Source organism: Cetorhinus maximus, chromosome 10 (genome assembly GCF_964194155.1).
Source record: "Cetorhinus maximus chromosome 10, sCetMax3.hap1.1, whole genome shotgun sequence".
NCBI classification, from domain to species: Eukaryota; Metazoa; Chordata; class Chondrichthyes; order Lamniformes; family Cetorhinidae; genus Cetorhinus; species Cetorhinus maximus.
This window is the reverse complement of record NC_135888.1, coordinates 127,649,653-127,670,479: the sequence shown is the minus strand read 5'-3', so window position 1 is coordinate 127,670,479 and position 20,827 is coordinate 127,649,653. Positions and strand designations below refer to the sequence as shown.

Sequence of the window (20,827 nt, the reverse complement as noted above, 5' to 3'; positions counted from 1 at the left end):
GCATAATGAGAGTGGAAGCACTGGAGGGACTGACATCCTTGAAGGTGGATAAATCACCAGGGCCAGATGGATTGTATCCCGGGTTGTTAAAGGAAGCCAGGGAGGAAATAAGGGAGGCTCTGGGGATCATTTTTCAATCCTCACTAGGTACAGGAGAGGTATGAGAGAATTGGAGGTCTGTGAAGGTTGTACTAATATTAAAAAACATGTGAAGGATAGGTCAAATAATTATAGGCCAGTCAGTCTGACTTCAGAGCTGAGCAAATTATTAGCATCAATTTTGAGAGCCAGGATAACTTGTCACTTTGAAAGGCAATGATTAATCAGGGATAGTCAGCATGGGTTTGTTAAGGGAAAGTCTTGTCTTACTAACTTAATCGAACGTATTGAGTAAGTAGCAAGGAGGGTTGTTGAGGGTAGTGTAGTGGATGTAGTCTACATGGATTTTAGATATCTATTTTTAGACTGTTGCCTTAAAGCGGATGTAACTGGGAGCCAGCTTAATTAGGGATTGTAGGAGTTGTTATAGTAGTAATTTGTAGTTCTATGTGTGTGCTTGAAATCTTCTCTTTTGTTTATAAATACTTTAATTTTAGTTTTAAATAAACCCTCAAACCTTGGTGGACTTATTACTTCTGAATTCAGTGCACGTGTCGCAAAATAAATACAAATTGCAAAACGGTTGTGACAGCACGATCAAGTTTCCCTCGTGGATTTGATCCACCTGGCACATATCATCTGCTGCATGATAACAGAAGCATATGGAATGCATTCTTTTCTTGGACGAATACAAAAGTAGGAATGTAATGCTGAAACTGTATAAAACGCTGGTTAGGCCCCAGTCATACTAACGCAATCGTACCTGAGAGGTAAGGTACCAGACGCCACCATCACCATCCCTGGGTATGTCTTGTCCCACTGGTAGGACAAATCCAGCAGAGCTGGTGGCAACAGTCAGAGGGTGTTGCCCTGGGAGTCCTCAGCATTGTCCCTGGACTTCCATGCAGTCTCATGGCACGAGGACAAGGAACCTCCTGTTGCTTACCATGTACCATCCCTCCCTCAACTGATGAATCAGTACTTGTCCATGTTGAACACCACTTGGAGGAAGCACTGAGAGTGGAAAGGGCACAGAATGCACTCTGTGAGTGGCTCGGCAGCAACATACAGACCGAGCTGGCTGAATCTGGAAGGATATAGTTGCTAGTCTGGGTCTGCTGCAGATGGTGAGGGATCCAAAGAGGGAAAAACATATTTGACATCATCTTCACCAACCTGCCTGCCACAGATGCATCTGTCCATGAAAATATCAGTTGGAGTGACCACTGTACAATCCTTGTGGAGAGGAGATCCTGTCTTCATATTGAGGGTACACTACATCGTGTTGTGTGGCACTACTGCTGTGCTAAATGGGATAGATTTCGAACAGATCTAGTAGCTCAAGACTGGGCATCAATGAGGCACTGTGAGCCATCAGCAACAGGAGAATTGTACTCAACCAAAATCTGTAACCTCATAGCCTGGCATATCCGCACTCTGCCATTACTGTCAAACCAAGGGATCAACACTGGTTCAATGAAGAGCGCAGGAGAGCATCCCAAGTGCAGCACCAGGCATACCAATAAATGAGGTGTCAACCTGGTGAAGCTACAACAAGGAATACTTACATACCAAAGAACATAAGCAGCAAGTGATGGACAGCTAAGGAATTCTACAACCAATGGATCAGATCTCAGCTCTGCAGTCCTGCCATGTGTATGGTGGATTAACAACTCACTGGAGGAGGAGGAGCCTCCAAAATTATCCCCATCCCCAATGATGGAGGAGCCCAGAACATCGGTGCAAAAGTTAAGGCTGAAGTATTTGCATCCTTCTTCAACCAAAAGTACAGAGTGGATGATCCATTTTGGCCTCTGCCAGAATTCCCCAGCATCACAGGAGCAAGTCGTCAGCCAATTCAATTCACTCCTTGTGATATCAAGAAACAGCTGAAGGCACAGGATAGTGCAAAATCTATGGGCCCTGACAATAGTGAGGCAATCGTACTGAAGACTTGTGCTCCAGAGATTGCCACACCCCTAATCAAGCTATTCCAGTATAGCTACAACTCTGGCATCTACCTGGCAACATGGAAAATTGCCCAAGTATGCCCTGTACACAAAAAGCAGGACAAATCCAACCTGGCCAATTTCCACACCATCAGCCTACTCATGAACATCAGCAAAGTGGTGGAAGGGCTCATCAAGAGTGCTATCAAGCAGCACTTGCTTCGCAATAACCTACTCATTCTGTGTTCTATATCTCATCCAATAAGGAAAAGCATTCCAGATGCCTTCTGTTAGGACGCAGTAGATGATGTGCCAGGCGGATCAAATCCCCGACGCAAACTTGATCACGCTGTCACAACCATTTTGCAATTTGTATTTATTTCAAAATGCATGCACTGAATTCAGAAGTAATAAGTCATCCAAGGTTTGAGAGAATTTTTTCAGAAAACTAAAATTAAAATATTTGTTAACAAAAGAGATGATTCCAAGCACATATAGAGAACTACAAATTATTATGATAACAACTCCTACAATCCCTAATTAAGCTGTCTCCCAGTTACAGCCCCTTTAAGGCAACAGTCTAAAAATATTATGGATTTTAAACAAACCCAGCAAATTAACACAATTCTCTGGACAGTGGAATTCAACGTGGTTCTCTCTTGCTTCAGTTTCTGCAGACAGCAGGCTTAATGCACAAATACTGGAGGCTTCATACCCTTCTTTTAGATATTACAATGCCTTCTCCTGACACATAGACTCATGCTCCTTTATGCACGTTTCTCCCATTTATTACGTAAATTCTATTGTTTACAAATGTCAGCTCTTTTGCCAATGTATAAACCAAATCTGTAATGATGTCAGGAGCTGAGTAGCACTTGCGGAACCCAAAATGAGCATTAATGAGAACGTTATTGCTAAGCAAGTGCCACTTGATAGCACTGTTAATGACCCCTTCCAATACCTTACTGACGATCGAGAGTAGACTGATGGGGTGTTAATTGGCTGGGTTGGATTTATCCTGCTTTTTGTGTACAGGACACACCGGGGCAATTTTCCAAATAGCCTGGTAGATGCCAGTGTTGTAGCTGTACTGGAACAGCTTGGCTAGGGGTGCGGCAAGTTCTGGAGCACAAGTCGTCAGTACTATTGCAGGAATATTGTCAGTGCCCATAGCCTTTGAAGTATCCAGTGCCATCAGCTGTTTCTTGATATCACATGGAGTGAATCAAATTGGCTGAAGACTGGCATTTGTGATGCCGGGGACCTCTGGAGGAGGCCGAGATGGATCATCCACTCGGCACTTGTGGCTGAAGGTTGTTTCGAATGCTTCAGTTTTATCTTTCGCGCTGCTGTGCTGGACGCCTCCATCATTGAGGATGGAGATATTTGTGAAGCCTCCTCCTCCAGTGAGTTGTTTAATTGTCCACCACCATTCACAACTGAATGTTGCAGGAAGCAGAGCTTAGATCTGATCCACTGGTTGTAGCCCTCATGTCAAACATGGTATTTGTGTTCAAGTCCTGGAGTGAGATACATTCACAAAGAACTCCCCCTCAGTTAGAACGAGAGTGATGAGGTTCAGATGTTTCCAGGATCAGCTGAGGCAGAGAGAGAAGAAGAGATTCTCTGAGTCTGAGGATTGAAGAGTTTCAATTTCAATGTTTGCAGCACAGAATAACATCTGGGGTGATCATGTTGGGTATTCAGTCTCAGAATTCTGATTGACTCTGGGTTTGAAAACCATTGAAAATGGCTCCATTTTTCTGTTAGAAATAAATGCTTCCTCTGTCTCAGTGAGTTTACCAAGAGTGGAGTTGAGATGCACAAAGCAGGAATTTTCCAAGTTTGATCCCAGGCTGTGCTGAGTGACCTCAGGGTAAATTTTCTGATGCTCCACATCACTGTAGAGCCTCATCCACAGGAGATAAAGGCTCACTTTTTACTGGCAATAAAACCAATAAGTGACATGAATTTTCTATCAAGAGTATAAATATAAAGAGCAAACCCTGAGTCACTTACCGCTGGGTTCCAGATAGTACGGCGAAGAAACCTGGGGCTTGTTTTCATGAAACAAAACACAAATCCACTTCCCTCTACCTCTCTCAGCTTTCAGAATAATCAGTTTCAATGATTTCTCTTCCCTATTCCGTCCATTCAATGTTTTCTCTACAACAGTTTTGCCATCACTATTGATCCAAACAAGTCTCATTGATTCAGTGACATCAGAGACAGAGCAGGTCAGGGTAACGGTGTCTCCCTCAGTCACTGCATCAGATGGTTCAGCTGTCACTGTGTAAACAAGAAAATCATTCAGATTTTAAACACTGACTTGCTCGTTGAAAACAGCAGCAGCATTCTGTCTCCTACCTTTAACTGTGATTAGTTTAATGGTCACCATTTCACTTGATCCCAGATAACATTTGTAAACTCCAGCATCTCCAAACAGAACAGGGACAATGCTTACACTGAAGTTCGCACCATTAAAATTTGCCGCTGTGGGGACCAGTCTATTCTCAAAGTGGACACTGTTTACATTGATGACCTGGGAATTTGATACAGATGCTATTGTTTCCTCCAAAATTGGAAGATGATGTGACGTCCAACTCCATGCAGCAGAGGGAAAATTACGCTTATAATCACCATAACAAATCAGGTAGAGTTCACTGTGATCTGTGCCTGATCGATAAAGAGTGTAACTCTTCCCATATAAATCTGTAATAGAGCGACAGAGAACAATGTGTTAGAATTTTAGAATGTGGAGGTACAGAAAACAGTAAAATTAATGAATAATCATAATTTTGTAAAAATATTTTGTGTTTTGATCATCTAAACTTTGTTTCATCACACTATTGTCAATGATAAGAGTTGTTTAAACATTGTAAATTGGCTGAGTTCAAAATGAAAAATAAATAGATTAATCTGAAAATAAAGAAAATCCTTTTTGAGTTTTAACATTTTATTTGGCTATGAATGACACTATGACATCACATGCCCAAATATTATGAGGTTCTGCCATCAACATCGAGTTCTGCTGATGGGGCTACAGTTTGCATAGAATTTTGCAATGTCCCGAATATGGTTCCCTTCAGGCAAGTGCAGTCCACATTTGTATGTAATAATTATTCAGAAATAGCATGATGCAGAATATCATGACAAAATTCTGCCTCTAGTTCTCCGCTCAATAATATGAAATGGACAGATACCTGCTCCATGCCCCTGACCCACTTTAACACCATCCAGTTGCTGCTGCTTGAGTTGCTGTCAACGTGTTGGTTTCTTCACAGTGAACATCTGTCTCCTGGTACACTTAATATCTTGTACAGGATTTATACCCATTAAATTCCTGCATGATTTTTTTTTTCTCCATTGCAACTGCATCTTTCAAGTTTCCTCAGACAGACTAACCCAAAGTCAATTTATTTGCTCGAGCAATACACTTGACAGCTGGTAAAATTGGGAGGTTGGGAAACCTTTACTTATTGTCCAGGGAGCAATCATGAATGGGGAATAATAAATTAGCAGCACCTTTAACATCTCAGAAAGACGACTTTGCACATGCTATCTGTCCATATTCGATCCCACACTAAATCCTCCTCGACCATCCTCACTAACAGACATTGTCTCCCTGTCCCTCATTGCATTAAATCTGAAATCTTCAACCTCATCAGCAAATCACTCCACATCCCCATCCCAATTTAACTCTGCAATTTCCTGCAGGATGATCTCCTTCACATTCCCTGTCGTTCTCTCATTGTCCCCTCCCTCTATTCCACAATTGGTATCAAAATGTTCTGTTCCCTTCTGTCTAACTTCCAGTTCTCCCTTCTTGACCCTCTCCACCTCTTCCTTTGTCTTCACACGGATTGAAAGCCTCTCTCTTTCTCTAAGCTTTCACTCCCCTTTCTGAACATTCTCACTCATTCTGAGATCCACTTCCTCCCTCTTTAGTGAAGAATATCTTTTCTCTCTTCAAGTCGCTCTGCCACTGAAAGCATTTGCTGGTTTTATTAAACAGTGCATCACCATTTATAAAACATATGCTGCAATTCAGAGTTTCTACCTTCCGCTGTTGAACTGCCTCACTTACTTTGACAATTCCAGTCTCAATAAGGTGAGAGACAAGAAAAGCAAATATCAGTTGTGCCCTCGTTCCCCAAACTCCACTTTTCTGTCTATAGCTGGTCACTGCTTCCCCATTCAGTTACCTGGATTGTTTCTGTACATTGTGTAAATACAAGCTCTGATCCTCTGTTCACTGTCACTCGCATCTTTTCCCCTCGTCCACTCCCAGAGCTCCACTCCCAGTCACTGCCATTCCCGCTGTCCACCGTTACTACTCTACATTCCAATCACTTCCATCCTTCCCTCTCTCGTTCATTGTCATTGATTCCCTGTCCTTCTCTCTTCCCTTAGTCCTGTTCCCAACTCAATGCTTATTTGAAATCTACAGTCTGCACCAACTGGAATCACTAAGTAGCAGCAGCACTTGACTAGAAGTGGTATTGAGAGGAGAGAGCTCAGTTTTTTGTTTTATGTTGATATGTATACCAGAACCTCACATTGTGACTGTTAGTATGAAGCGCTCATGATTCAGATGCATGACTACACTTCTCTGTCCCAGTTTATTGTTAGTAACTCCGAATATCCACTGTGAGGAAATTGCACTTACATTTATCCACAGAAATATCTGCATTTCCTGTGATAACATTGGATCCATTTTCCTTCACTTCACACTCATACAACTTCCCATCCTCTACTGTAACATGTTTGACTATCAGATAGGCTGTATTATTTAGTCGGATCTGATCAGATTTCCCCCTGTTCTGCTGAGATGAATCTCTCTGTTTCCAGTGAAGGCTGACTGTATCTGAGAGTCTAGAGATGGTACAACTGAGAGTGATGTCACTGCCCACCAGATACCACTGTGGACTTGCTTCAGCTGTGAAAGACAGATCAATAAGATTTAATGTAATTAGTGGCATTTACAATCCAATGATTAGGTTCAAACTGATCTTTGGATGTGCTCATCATCAGCACTTGTACCTTCCTGCATTAAAGGGTCTGGCCAGTTTAAAAACAAGTGCATCTTACCAGTAGAACAACACAGTGGGGATGACAATTCTCGGTCCCCATCCACCAGCACAATTACCATTTCTGGAGTCATAGAGTGATTATTATGGTACAGATTGATGTTTAATTTATGCTGATTCTGATTTGTGTTAAAGTTATAAAAAGTGAAATCTTGTTGGTAGTTTCTTCTTTGGAAATCATTTGACACATATGGTTGTTTTGATTCCCCACCGGGATTGTAACAAAATTAGGCTCAAGTGGGGGATTAAACCCAGTTACTGTAAAGGAGATTCACTGGAACTTTCCAGCATTTAAACAAACAAGACTTCAAATTTGCTTTTGCTATATTCTATTGGAAAATTAACCTTTGAGGCTCAAGCCTTTGTAGAATGGGTGGATCTAACTGTCAGAGACTTAAAACACTTGAGAAAAGACCCTTTCGAGGCTGTAGCAGAGCACATGGGAATGAACATAAGATCAGGAGCTAACAGGGGCAGGATCCTTGAAGAATTGGTTAGGCACTTGGGGCCCAAGGAAGGATTGTTTCCTTTAAAGATTGAGTACAACTGACCAGAAATGAAAACGGAATAGAACCAGGAAAGATTGACTGAGAGAGGGAGAAATCAGCAAGGGAGGAAAAAGATGATCAAAGAGATACAGAAAGAGGTGACATATATGAAGGGAAAGAGGAAGCAAGAGGAAAAAGCTTCAAATGGAGCATGAATTCTGATTACACAAACTTCAGTTGCTGAGGAGAAGTGAGGCTGTCTCAGAGAGATCTCCCCTCAATTTTGATTTGGTAAAGAAATTTTATCTCCTACCTAAATTTAGTGAGGAATTACTGTAGCTAAAATAGAAAGAAAAACTGAAGTCTGGATTTTGGCAGCCTGTGTAGTGAATGAAAGATACTCCCATTGTTTCAAGTTTTACCAGAGCTGGCCGTATCATTTCCTGGGGTGTGTGAGTGGCCGGGTGAAGGTGACTCTGGGGAATTTACGCCATCAGGACTGTCATGAGCTGAAATGTGCCTTTTTGGTGATAACCGTATCCATGGAACTCGGATGGAGTAAGGCTGTTGTCAGAGGCTACGTGATGATTAAACCCTACAAGAGGGAAAGGAGTTAAACTCTACTTGAGGAAACCAGAATTATGAGGGACTTTGGATTCTGCACATGGTGCCAAACATTTGGGGGGAATTGCCAGAACATTTTTACAATCTATCCTTGTTTTATCGGCTATTTACAGTGCAATTTAAAATGCCTAATGAATACAACTTGTCTCTTCATTCATGACTAATTTATGCAGATTTTGGTTTGATTTTACAGTCAAATTTTTTAAAAAGTGAAAATGTGTCCATTGGTGTCTTGCATTTAAGATCATTTGGGAAGTTCAATTCTTTCACTTTGTTTGTCTCCATGTGGGTTGTAACACGGAAGGAGGCTATTCGGCCCATCAAGCTAAGCTTACATAGTTTGGAATGGTATTTATGGAAGACCAACAAAATCAACAGGTGCTGGCAACTCACTGGATGTGCTGGAAATGTATTACCCATAATATCTGTCATGGAGAAGGCTCCAGTCCTCCCCTGTACTCAACGTACCCAGACCATTACAGTAGGACCACCCAGTGGGTGGGGGTTCGGCTGGTTGAGAGGGGCTGTTCAGGAGGGGTGGTCGAGGTGATGAGAGGGAGTTGTGAATGCCAATTAATCATTTAATTGTATTTTATTAATCATTTTTAATCATGTCACTGCTTTCATTTCTTTCATATTAATGAATGTAAACTGGTTATGGTGGAGACCTGTGGACAGAGTTTGTTTCATGGTGGGAGATGGCGGAGCTACGGAGGGAAAATTCTGATGGAAGACATCGCTGATGCTCATATTGAACATTAAAAATAAAAACAATTTTAACTAAACAAACATAGACATATCAGGGCAGGTCACTGAGGTGGTGGTTTGTCACAAACACTTCACCTACAGAAACTGAACTAGACGATGGCCACTCGGAAAGTGTGAATGGCCTTCTTCCTGCCCCAGGTTACAGTAATCACACCCGTTGTAGGCATGGAGATACCCCCTGCCCCTGTTGAGTGTGGGATATGATCACATGGAGGTGGTCCTGGATGGCCAGTGTGGGATTAATAATCCAATCAGTCAATTTGATTTAAGGTATTGATTTATATGCCAAGGCCCAGGGTCAGGAAGGTGTATAAAGACACAGCCCTCAAGGACCTTGTTACTGCAGTCAGTAGAGAGGCCTGGTCATACATTCCAAAGTCACGCTGCGAGATCTGTTGAAGGACTGGCCACATGAGATGGACCCGAGCACGTGGGATTCCGAAGCAACCAGTCTCATTGTGAGTGTGTACTATTACTTAGAGATTTAATAAAGGTGTTTCACATTGAGTGAAAGAGTATCCCCAGTTGTTGTGTACCATTAGAGGCAAAATTAGAGGCAAGAACTTCTAGACCAGAGATGGGGATCTTACAATTGCAGGGGAGGTGGGGAGTCAGAAGGTGGGGTGTTCGGGGGTTCAGGACCATGTTTACCCAGGAATTAGACTTGGCTTTAATCCTGGCTTTAATTCTGCTTAAATATTTTTAACCAATCAAATTCTCCGATATAAATCGGAGTTTCGGATGGTTCCAGGTGCAGGGTTGTTGTCCAATAGAAGCTTAAACTTCCCGGGCAACTCCTGTGTAGTCGTTGCCTGGGGACAGCTGGAGATGGTTGGGGGGGAGTGGGGGACGGGGGAGCGGGTAGGGGGGTGCCGAGCACATTTTCTGGGTTACCTCCAGGTTATGGCCCCCAGGGGATTGTAAATTCTGGCCAATACCTCTATAAATGAATCCCAGTGTCGGATATGCTTTGTGAACTGCTCTCAATATGTCCCAGCAACTTCAAAGATCAGTGTGCATGAATTCCCCAGTCAGAGGACTGGTAACTCAGCAGTGTCAGCAGTGCCAACTGGGCCGAGACCCCCTTTTTAATATTAAAATCCGTCCCCCCCAGGCTGTCACTGAGAAGCCGTCTTCATTTAGCTGGTGGTCTCTCCACACGGGGGGGAGTCGATCCGCTGATGGCAAAATGCTGATGGCCTGGAAAAATGGAGTTTAACAGGAATTTACATATTCCAATTGGGTTCCTGCCTCCTTGTGATGGGCATCCTGCCCGATTCTGTTCCCACCATCAGTAAAATTCCCCCATGGCAGGACATGGTCGGGGAGATAATCTGCCACAGATCCCTGTGAAATCCTGGGCACACCACTTCCATTCCCACCTCCTGGGGACAGGGAAAATTCTGCCCTTTGATTCTCTGATTTTCCCTCTATCTCACAATGATGAGAGTTATTAGCACAAGGGAGCTATTTGGTAACAGAATTCAGTACATCTTACAGAGAGTCTGTCAGTGTATAGACCATAATAGTGTCTATGGGGTACATTCCTCAGTTTGTTGTTTCTGGTTAAATTTTCAATATTCTTTTACTCAGGTTGACCATTTTAATAGGAACAATGAGCAGAATCTTTCCCCTGATAATTATAATGAGGGATGTGCATCGCACTGGCTAATATAAAGCTCCTGGGCTAATTTTCATGCCACACCCCCACCCCCAGCCCTGTTTCCCGGAACCATCCCACCCCTGGGCCATTTTCCTGGAGGCAGCTTGGGAGTCAGGATGGCTACCCAAAGTGGGTGGACTTAAAGGCCTATCAAGGCCAATCAGCAAACTCAGACTGAAATTTTCTTGCCGGTCTGTGGGCCTCCTGAGGCCTGGGGGAACTAGGCCAGCTACCTGCCGGCTACCACCCGGTGGCTGAGCAGGGGGACAAATACTCAAGACTGGCTTTCAGGTCCTCCCCACTTGCACAGCCACAGCTGCAGCCATAGGCCACACTGTAGAGGGTTCCTCTTCCACAATTGTGATCCGATTGCTGGGACAAAATTTTAATATAAAAGACTAAGAAGTTTGGAGAAGGGACACCTCAAGATGGATGCAACCCCTCTCTCTTACTGGAGCTGCAGGCTGCTGTTATATCTGGTCCTCCCATTGGCCCTCAGCTTCGAGTGTCCGGCCACCATCCTCAAATAGCAGGCCAGCCTGCCCTCTAATTGACCAATTCAAGGAAAATCACTGCTGGGTGACTGTGCCCATACAGGGGCAGGATTGTGAACCCCATTTGACCCAAACGTCGGCGTCCCGACACAAAATACAAAATCCTGAACAATGTGATCCCGGCAATCTCTCATCATTACAACTGAAATTATTTATGGAGAATCATTGTTTTTTTCTGTATTATGTTCCACTCACCTTTGATCCCAAATATTTCATAACGTTTCAGGATTTCATTTTTTGGCTGTGTCTGAGTCAAGATGAACAATCCAGCAAATTGAATTATGGGATTGCGAATTCTCAGGCTACTGGTATTCCGATCTTGTATTATCTTGTATTGTATGAGCAGATGCTCATAGTCCCTACATTCCAGAAAGATGATGATGACACGCGGTGGAGACACTCCGTCGATCCTCACATAGCTTATGTGAATGTCTGGCTCCTGTCTGGCTTGTGGAAACCCTCTTGCGCTCTGTGAATATGATCATATCATGGGGATGTTCTGGGGAAACCTTAACTTCTCCAGTTCCTATGGCATCCTTCATGAGCAGAAGCCTCCAGGACCACACTGTCACCGGACACAGATGCTGATGAGATGGTGGGCCAGCCACACCTCAAAGGTGCTGAGAGCACACAGAGAAAATGATGGTACTCTGTGCCACTGGCCCAGGACATTCTGGCAGCAATGATAAGCCCCATTGAGGTGCAGGCATGACTATTGTGTCCAGTGACAGTGAAGACACCATCAGTGTGCTGGGAAGGTTGCATAAGCACAGGGAAGAGGCCTTGGACTGAGACACCTGCCTTTATCTTGTGCAGTAACCAAGGTTTCACATCAGAGTGAAACGGACACTGCTCATCAGAACAAGGAGCCATAGGCAAGGAGACATCCTTGGGATTTTATTTACAATGGTGAACATTATGTACAAATGATTCACACCCGGGCCCAGCCTGTGCTTCCTGGTTGGTCTCAGCTGCAGCTCGTTACTGCTGAGCTGTGGCTGTTGCTGTGGATGAGCTTGGTGCTGCCTGTGGCTGTTCCTGCTGCTGTTTTCCTGTGGCTGTTCCTGCTGCTGTTTTCCTGTGGCTGTTCCTGCTGCTGTTTTCCTGTGGCTGTTCCTGCTGCTGTTTTCCTGTGGCTGTTCCTGCTGCTGTTTCCCTGTGGCTGTTCCTGCTGCTGTTTTCCTGTGGTTGTTCCTGCTGCTGTTTTCCTGTGGCTGTTCCTGCTGCTGTTTTCCTGTGGTTGTTCCTGCTGCTGTTTTCCTGTGGCTGTTCCTGCTGCTGTTTTCCTGTGGCTGTTCCTGCTGCTGTTTTCCTGTGGCTGTTCCTGTGGCTGTGGGATTTCCTGTGGCTGTTCCTGTGGCTGTGGGATTTCCTGTGGCTGTTCCTGTGGCTGTGGGGTTTCCTGAGGCTGTTCCTGCTGCAGTATTCCAGTGTTTATTCCTGCTGCTGTGGGATTTTTTTTGTTCCTGTTCCTGCTGCTGAAGTATTCCTGTGGCTGTTCCTGCTGCTGTGAGACTTCCTTCTAGTCCTCAACTGGATCAAGAAGATGCTGCCAAAAAGTCTGCTGCTGCTAGTCTAGTAGAACCTGCAGGGTAGGGCCTTGTGATGCCTAGCAAGGCCTGAAGAGCCTGGGAGTGGGAGTTGGGGAGAGCTGAAGGGGGAGGACCCAATTCCAGCTCAAGGGGGAGGAATTACGCTGCAAGAGGTGGGAGCCTGTGGGAGAAAAGAATTGTATTTTGTCTGTCTGGCTGTCTGCAGGGGTAGGAATGCAACATTCATGCAGGGAGGGCTGTGAGAGACTGAACTTTGAGGGGAAGGAGACCTGTACCCTACTCTATCTTCTCTTGCCCCGCCTGGGTTTGCTAACAGTGCCCAGAGCCAGCTGCATCTACAGATATTTACCATCGTTCCTGAACGGTGCCTGGGCATTGATAGCTTTGTGAGGGTCCTGGGGGAGAGTATTGTAACCGATGCCCCTCTTGTGGCGCAGGGCTATGATTGCCCTGCTGCCTAAGAGGCGGGATCTCCGCCACCTGAAGAACTGGCGCCTAGTCTCCCTCCTCAGCACGGATGACAAAATCTTTACCAGGGCAATGTCTTTTCACCTTGTCACCGTGCTGGACCACATGATCCACCCTGACCAGTTCTACACAGTCCCGGTATACACCATCTTCGATATCATCCGTCTGGTCTGGGATATTATCCACTTTTCCCACAGGACTGGTACATTGAGTGCCTTCCTTTCTCTTGACCAGGAGAAGGCATTCGACAGGGTGGATCATGAATATTTATTCAGGACTCTGCAAGTATTTGGGTTTGGGCTGCATCATGTCGCTCAGACTCGACTTCTGTACGCTGCCACAGGCTGTCCAGTTAAGGTTAACGGGTCCCTGACGGCGCCCCTTCACTTTGGGAGAGGAGTGCGTCAGGGCAGCTCCTTGTGTGGCCAATTGTGTTCTATCTGTGTGGAGCCTTTCCTGCACCTCTTGTGGAGGAGGTTGTCGGGATTGGTTCTGCGCGGGCCGGGCATCAGGGTGGTCATCTCGGCTTACACGGATGATGTGATCCTCATGTTCACTGACTCAGCTGACCTGTGGAGGATGGACGAGTGTCAGGAGGTCTACTCTGCTGTGTCCTCTGCCAGGATCAACTGGGACAAGTGTTCTGGACTTCTGGTTGTCAGTGACAGATGGATCCCGCACCTGAGGAGCTCAGGCCTTTCACCTGGAGCAGGACAAGCCTCATCTACCTGGGGGTCCACCTCTGCCCTGCTGAGGAATCCTGGCCGGCGAACAGGCAGGAGCTGGAGGCCAAAGTCACCACTCGCCTGTGGTGCTGGACAGGATTGCTCCGAGTGCTGTCTTACCATGTTCGAGTTCTGGTCATAAACCAGTTGATTGCCGCCGTGTTGTGGTACCGGCTAGTCACTTTGACCCCTCCCCCAGACATTGTCACTAAAATCCAGAGAATGCTCGTTGACTTCTTCTGGGACAAAAGGCTGCACTGGGCCGCTGTTGAGGTTCTGAGTCTCCCGGTTAGGGAGGGCGTTCAGGCCCTGGTGTGCCTACACACCTAGATGGCAACTTTCCGGCTTCAGTCCCTGCAGCGATACCTTGAGTGTTAGCTCTTTGCAGGGGAGGTCTTTAAATATGTTGCCTGGATTACTGAAGGCCTCAGGTGATGGCGGGGCAGGCAAATCAGAGGCTGCCCCACCACCAACCCAGCGTGTTTGCCGGGATTGAATTATTAATGAGGCTGGAGATGCTGGGAATGTTACGATATGGTTTGAAAATCTATCATTGTGGCTGGCAGGGAAAGCATCCTTTTTCCCATCTGGAACCACACTTAGTGCACTTTGGGTCTAATATGACTCTTCTTCAGAACTGGGATCGGATAGAAATGTGATGAGGTTTATGCTGTTGAAAATGTGGAGGGGTTGCAGGTGGAGCAAAATAGAAGGTCAGGAATAGGTTAGAGGTCTGGAGAGATTAAATGACAAATATGTCACAGAACACAAGACAAAGACCATGGTAATAATAACATTAAAGAGTAAAGCAGGTGTTAGTAGCAGAATAAAGGAAGTTGTTGGAACTTGCATTCCTCAACCCCTGAAAGGAAGAGAAAATATTTCTTGTTCAGGCGTTGGATGAGACAAAGAATGAAGTGGAACTGGGGACAAGGAGAGCTTTGAGATCGGGTGAGTGTGTGCTGCTGAAGGGAGAGGTCGAGTGTGTACATATGGCGGCAGATGTAATAATTATAGTGTTAACTTAAGAGTCATATTTTTATAATCAGCATATAATATTGTCTTCATTTCAATCACTGTTACAGAGAAAAACAGAACAATCCTATTATATTCAGTCTATTGATTATGAGAGTTAGCTGAATATACAACACGAAAACAAAAAACAATCAAATAAAAAAGCGGGGACGTGGTTAAATCCTTAGACAGAATATAAAGGTTCCAGAACTCCTTGTGGCTCCTGGTCTACAGGGGACATTATCAGGATGGACAGGAGCTCATGGGAGAGAAAGTGGGGAAGGATACAGTTATGTGGGTCTCCATCCTGTTTATCCTGTAACGGGGTTTCCCAAGTTGGGATGAGTTCAGGTGTTTCCTGCGTCCACTCTTCACTATGTCTGAAATGTGACGGGGATAAACCAGCTCTAGGAATCTGACTGGCAGTGTATTTCAGGTGCTGTGCCTTATCAGTGCAGGTGACATCCATGGCTGTGATGGTGAAAAATGTATTTAATGCATTTGAATATTTCTAAATGGCCCCTGGTGGCTTTGGTCCCATCTTTCAGTCAATAGTTCGTCATTCACTGGAATATATTTCCACCTTCAAATCATCATCAGCCTTTATTTTAAAGGGTAAAAGTGAAATAGCAAAATCCTCACTGTAACCAATATTTTGGTTACATTTTCACATCACAGATACTAGAATCACAATAGCTCTGGTTGAAACATCAAATTGTATAAAATTATTAAACTTTTTCAACTTAAATTTTAGTTGAACATTATCGTGTAAAAAAAAACAAATATGGTTGAGGATGCTGGAAATCTGAGATAAAAATACAATCTGCTGGAAACACTCAGCAACTCCGGCAGCATCTGTGGAGAGAGAAAGAGAGGCAATGGGCCCAATTTTAACTCTGTTTTAGCGAATGAGCTTTCATTGAATTGAAATCTCACCCGTTTTAACTTTTCAGGTTCTGACGGACCTGAGTATTTCCATCATTTTGCGTAGCTACAATAGGTTCTATAGGCTCAAACAATAAAGTATTTTCAACTGTTCCTCATTTTAGAACCATAAATTCACATTTGAATATTATTATATATTGGAAAGCTGAATTCTGTAACATATGTAACCGGTTGACCACTGAATGTTTAAATATCAAATATATGGATTCCAGAAAGAGTTCCATGGAGTGATTGTGATACTTTGAAATGTGACAGCAAGCTATATGATAGATGTTTGTTATATGCAAGAGTATATGTAGAGGTGAACAAGAAAATTCAGAGATAGATCAGGAAATGTAGTTAAGAGCAATGAGAAATATGTTCACAGTTTTCATTTTATTAAATTGTCCCATTGCTGGAATCGGAAAAGTGAACTTACACGTCCTGTTAAAAGGAGCAGGAACATGATAATAAAGACGTTATTTCCTTTCACAATAGTAGATATGTAAATTCATTAAACACTATGATAGTGTAAAGTAAGATAAGTATGACTGATGGAAATAAGACACTTACTTTGTGTGAAAACAGGCGGAAGTAGAAACACAAAGAAACTGAACATCGAACCAGCTGGCAATTTGCTGCAAGAAAATCGTAGACTCATTTCACAGATTCAGTCTCTTTGCCTGTGAGAAATATACATTTAGATACAGTTATTGATATATCGCACCAAAAAAACATGAAGTATAACTGAGACACAATTCTTCAAAATGTTTTTCACTCAGACTGTGTATATAAAGAAATTAAGTAAAACATCTTAACACATTATTTCCTCATTCTCATTGGGAAATATAAAACGTGCAATGAAATTTTTCAGTCATGATACCACCTCTCCCTCTGATAAGCGTAATAAAAGTTATATATACTAACATCCGCCGGACCATATATAATCCACATTTATCCCACAGCAACATACTCTCCTCTGCCGGCAGGTTTGAAGGCAGGAGGGCTCATAAAATCCAATGAGTGTCCTGCCCACTGCCTACCCATCCATTGCCAATCTGTCTCAAATTTTATGGGGGGAGCACAGGAGGCATTAGGTCAAAGTAGGAATTGTAGCTTTAAGGAATGTAGTGACTGTAGCTTTAAGACGTATTGTGTCATTTAATATCACATGACAGTGTGAACAAATCAGCTCTAAGTGCGGGGAATCTTAGAGTTGGAGTTATTCATCTAGCTTCGAAGATCTGCTGCTGCAGCCTGTAAATAAAGTTTGATATTTCTAATGAAAATCCTGTCTGGAAAAGCAAGTTCATAAAGTATTGGCGACGAGGAAGGGATCAGGTCTGGTGTTGTCCCGCGCACAGCAACTGTGAGAGTCTTGTTTAAATAGATGAAAAGTAAAATATACTCACCCAGTATGCCACCGAGTTCAAACAGAAGAAACAGAAACTCTGTCATTTTAAGTTAAAGAAAAAAAACAGACCCCAAGCCAAATGGCTGAGAATACTTGCGGAGCATTCCGAACATTTTAAAGAAAACGGCAGCTGCAGAGGCAAAAAATAAAGCAAAAGAGAATCTGTACATAAATCATAAAATAGGTGGCAGCCCTGCTGGCTGAGTAGGTTAGAGAAGCTGGCACACAGCTTCAAGTAAAGAAAGGTTTAAAAACAACCTGCAGTGCACAGTAAAAAAAAAAGGATGCAGCGTTAAAAATAAAAAAAAGCTTGCTGCAGAGTTGACAGATTGCGAGTTTTAGAAAAGGGCAATCAGAATAGAAATCAATGCAACAGCTTTAATTTTTTTTTAAAATGGCCCTGAATGGACCATGAGGCCGCTGGGTGTCCCGAAGTGAGGGATGCCCAACATCAAATGAACCTTCGGAGTTAGTAAAAAAAAAACAGCCACATTTGCTGGTGTCAAATCACAAAAAGTGCAGGAAACTCAAAAACAGCCCAGAAAAGTCAACAACTGCAGAGACGGCCCTGGTAAAAAATATCAATGACTGCTCTTAAAGCAGCAATGCATTTAAAGTGACAAATACAAAAAAGGTTACTATGGACAGCTAATTAGAAGAGGCCCCAGAGAGAGGGAAACTCTCTGTACAGGTCCATTGGCAACAAGAGACCCCAGAGAGGAGGCATCTCTGCGAAAGACAACAAGAGACTCCAAAGAGAAGGCAATTCTGCCAAAGCGAACCCAGAGAGAGGGCAACCCTGCCAAGGTCAACAGGAGGCCCCAGATGGAGGCAACCAGAAAATAAACATTTGAAAGAACAGTTGATTTCCTTCAAAATCAAATGCAAAAATAATGTGTAACCATCAGCAGCATGAAGAAGTGAAGACTGTTTTAAACAGTTGAATGGAAACAGCAGAAGAAATTCAAAGAGGGCTCATGGGAAGCCCTGGTAATTGGAGAGGGCTCAGGGGAAGCCCTGGTAATTGGAGAGGGCTCAGGGGAAGCCCTGGTAATTGACGAGGGCTCACAGGAAGTCCTGGTATTTGGAGAGGGCTCAGGGGAAGCCCTGGTAATTGGAGAGGGCTCACAGGAAGCCCTGGGAGTCCTATATCACTGGATACAGCCAGGACATAGGAGTTCAGAGAGAATCCAAGGCAGTTCCAGCCCAGTGAAGCTAGCTGTCTAACAAACAACTGAGGAATCAGCTAAATGAAGCTAAAGAGGCATTGAAAGAAAAAGTTGTACAACTATCCAAGATGCAAGTGGTTACCTGGTGTAATAGTTTCACTTGTACCATGTAGAAGTGGCCGTATCACCTGCAAACATGTGGATCATTTGAGAAGACGGGAGAAAACAGCAAAAAAATGATGTTCCATTGTAGAAATCGTGCTCCCTGTTGAAATTGTTCAACCAAGGATAGACATACCAGATGTTTCTGTCGGAGGAGATAACACTGAACTGCCTGTGGCTAAAGAGGTACCTGACATTGCTGAGTTTCCACAGAATGTGGATCCTGTAAGGGATTGAAATTCATGGCGCTATCAGATTCCACCAGGATCAGGAAGTCACCTGAAAGACTGAACTTATAATTCAATCACCCCTGTATATATTTGTAATATCATGAAGGTAGATAATCTTGTAAATACAAACTGTACAAAAAATTTAAAGGGAGAGGAATGTAGTAATTGTAGTGTTAAGAAACATGGTGACTCTATCTTGAAGACTTATTGTGCTGTATAGTATCATGTGACGTGTAACGAATCAGCTCTAAGTGTGGGGAACCTTAGAGTGGGAGTTCTTCTTCTAGTTGTGGAGCTTGTTGGAAGCATGTAACTGCTGCTTCAGCCTGTAAATAAAGTTTGATGTTTCAAATGAGAAACCTGTCTGGAAAATCAAGCCCATAACAAGCAATGAGTACCTTTAGCGACGCATTCATAAGGGCCTCATCACGTACACATTGCCATTTCACCTGTGGCATGGGGAGGCCAATGCCATGTGGGAAGCCCAGCTGCTTTAGCTGCGTGGACTGCTGCCGGGCAAGGGAGTGACCTCATTGGTGGGCATCCTGTGCTTATCAGTGTCAGACCCCTGAATGACAATGGTCCCACTCCCTACTGGCCTCTCCAACCTGGCCCCATTCACATCAACTTCCTCACCTGGGTCTGTCAGCCTGGTCCTGGTGATACCCTCAACTTATCTTAATTCCGCACATCTCTAATTTGGTAGGCCTAGAGACTGCTGCTTCCATCTGGCACTGCTGTGACTAGAGACTGCTGGCCATCTGATTGGCCGAGAGCTCTCTAAGTCAGAATTTCCTACTGCAATAGGGACAAAAGTCTCGCCTTAAGGCAATAAACGCTGCTGCCAGTGTGATGGGCAGAACCCCCAGTGACTTTTAAGACGGCGATGTGGGAACCATGATGCCCTGTAACATCCAGCCAATAGACTTTTAAACTAAAAATAAAGTAATTGAATTAGGAATTAAAAAGAGAAATGTAATTACCAATTATAGGAAGAATAGACAAAAAATACATTTACAAAAGATCTCTCCAGCAAAACTATTTAAATGATATTGATCAAAAAAAAATGAATTTTATGCAAATGAGAGTACTAATTAACAGCAATTAATATTTATTCACTCATGCAAAGCTTATTGATAATACCAATATAATAATAAACTTCCAACGGCATTATCATCGCTGAATCACCCATCATCAATAGCCTGGGGATCACCATTGAACAGAAACTCCATTGCACCAACCATATAAATGTTGTGGCTGTTGGAGAAGGTGAAAGGCAGGGTACATTGTGGCAAGTGCTTCCCCAATAACCTCCCCACCTTCTACAAGGCCAAAGTCCGGAGTGTGATGGAATATTCTCCACCTGCCAAGGTAAGTACATCTGCAACTGAACAAGAAGCTTGACTATCCCAGATAAATTAATCTGCTTGATTGGAAACCCATCCAAGACATTAAACATTCACTCTTCCCACCACTAGCATACCATTGCTGCAGTGTGTTCAATCTACAGGATGCGCTGCACAGCACAACAAGGCTGTATCGCAGCACTTCCAAAATCTATGATCTCCATACTAGGTGTGTATTACAGATGGAAAATGATGGTGCTTCTGCCTGTGCGCTGAGAAACACCATTTGTTCCCCAGATCTCGAGCTACGCAGTCTGGCTCTGTAGTTTGATGGGTTCAGTAGTACAGGAGCTGGAGAAGAATAAAATGGCGCTGTTTCTGCTTCCAATGACTTCTGAGGTGGTCCGTGCCGATTGCCATCTTTTGAAAAGCACTCGTTCAGTTGTCCTGTGTGTGCATCATGAGAATGCAGAATGGGCAGACCACATTGTCAGTCAGCATTTAACACTGATTGGATAGGTGACCTGCCATTTTGGACCTCACACGTCCTCTTACCACCGCTCTTAACAACGCACCTGAACTTGGGC

At 43.8% G+C, this 20,827-nt stretch overlaps 1 protein-coding gene across 1 annotated transcript in view; it reads right to left on the bottom strand.

Annotated features, from left to right (window-relative positions):
• The window catches only part of LOC144685352 (uncharacterized), a 160,212-nt gene that overhangs the window by 76,222 nt on the left and 63,163 nt on the right, over positions 1–20,827 (bottom strand). The window contains exon 8 of the mRNA XM_078549761.1: positions 4,068–4,337. Within this exon, the coding sequence (XP_078405887.1) occupies positions 4,068–4,337 (270 nt within the window). The remainder of the gene's footprint in view (positions 1–4,067; positions 4,338–20,827) is intronic.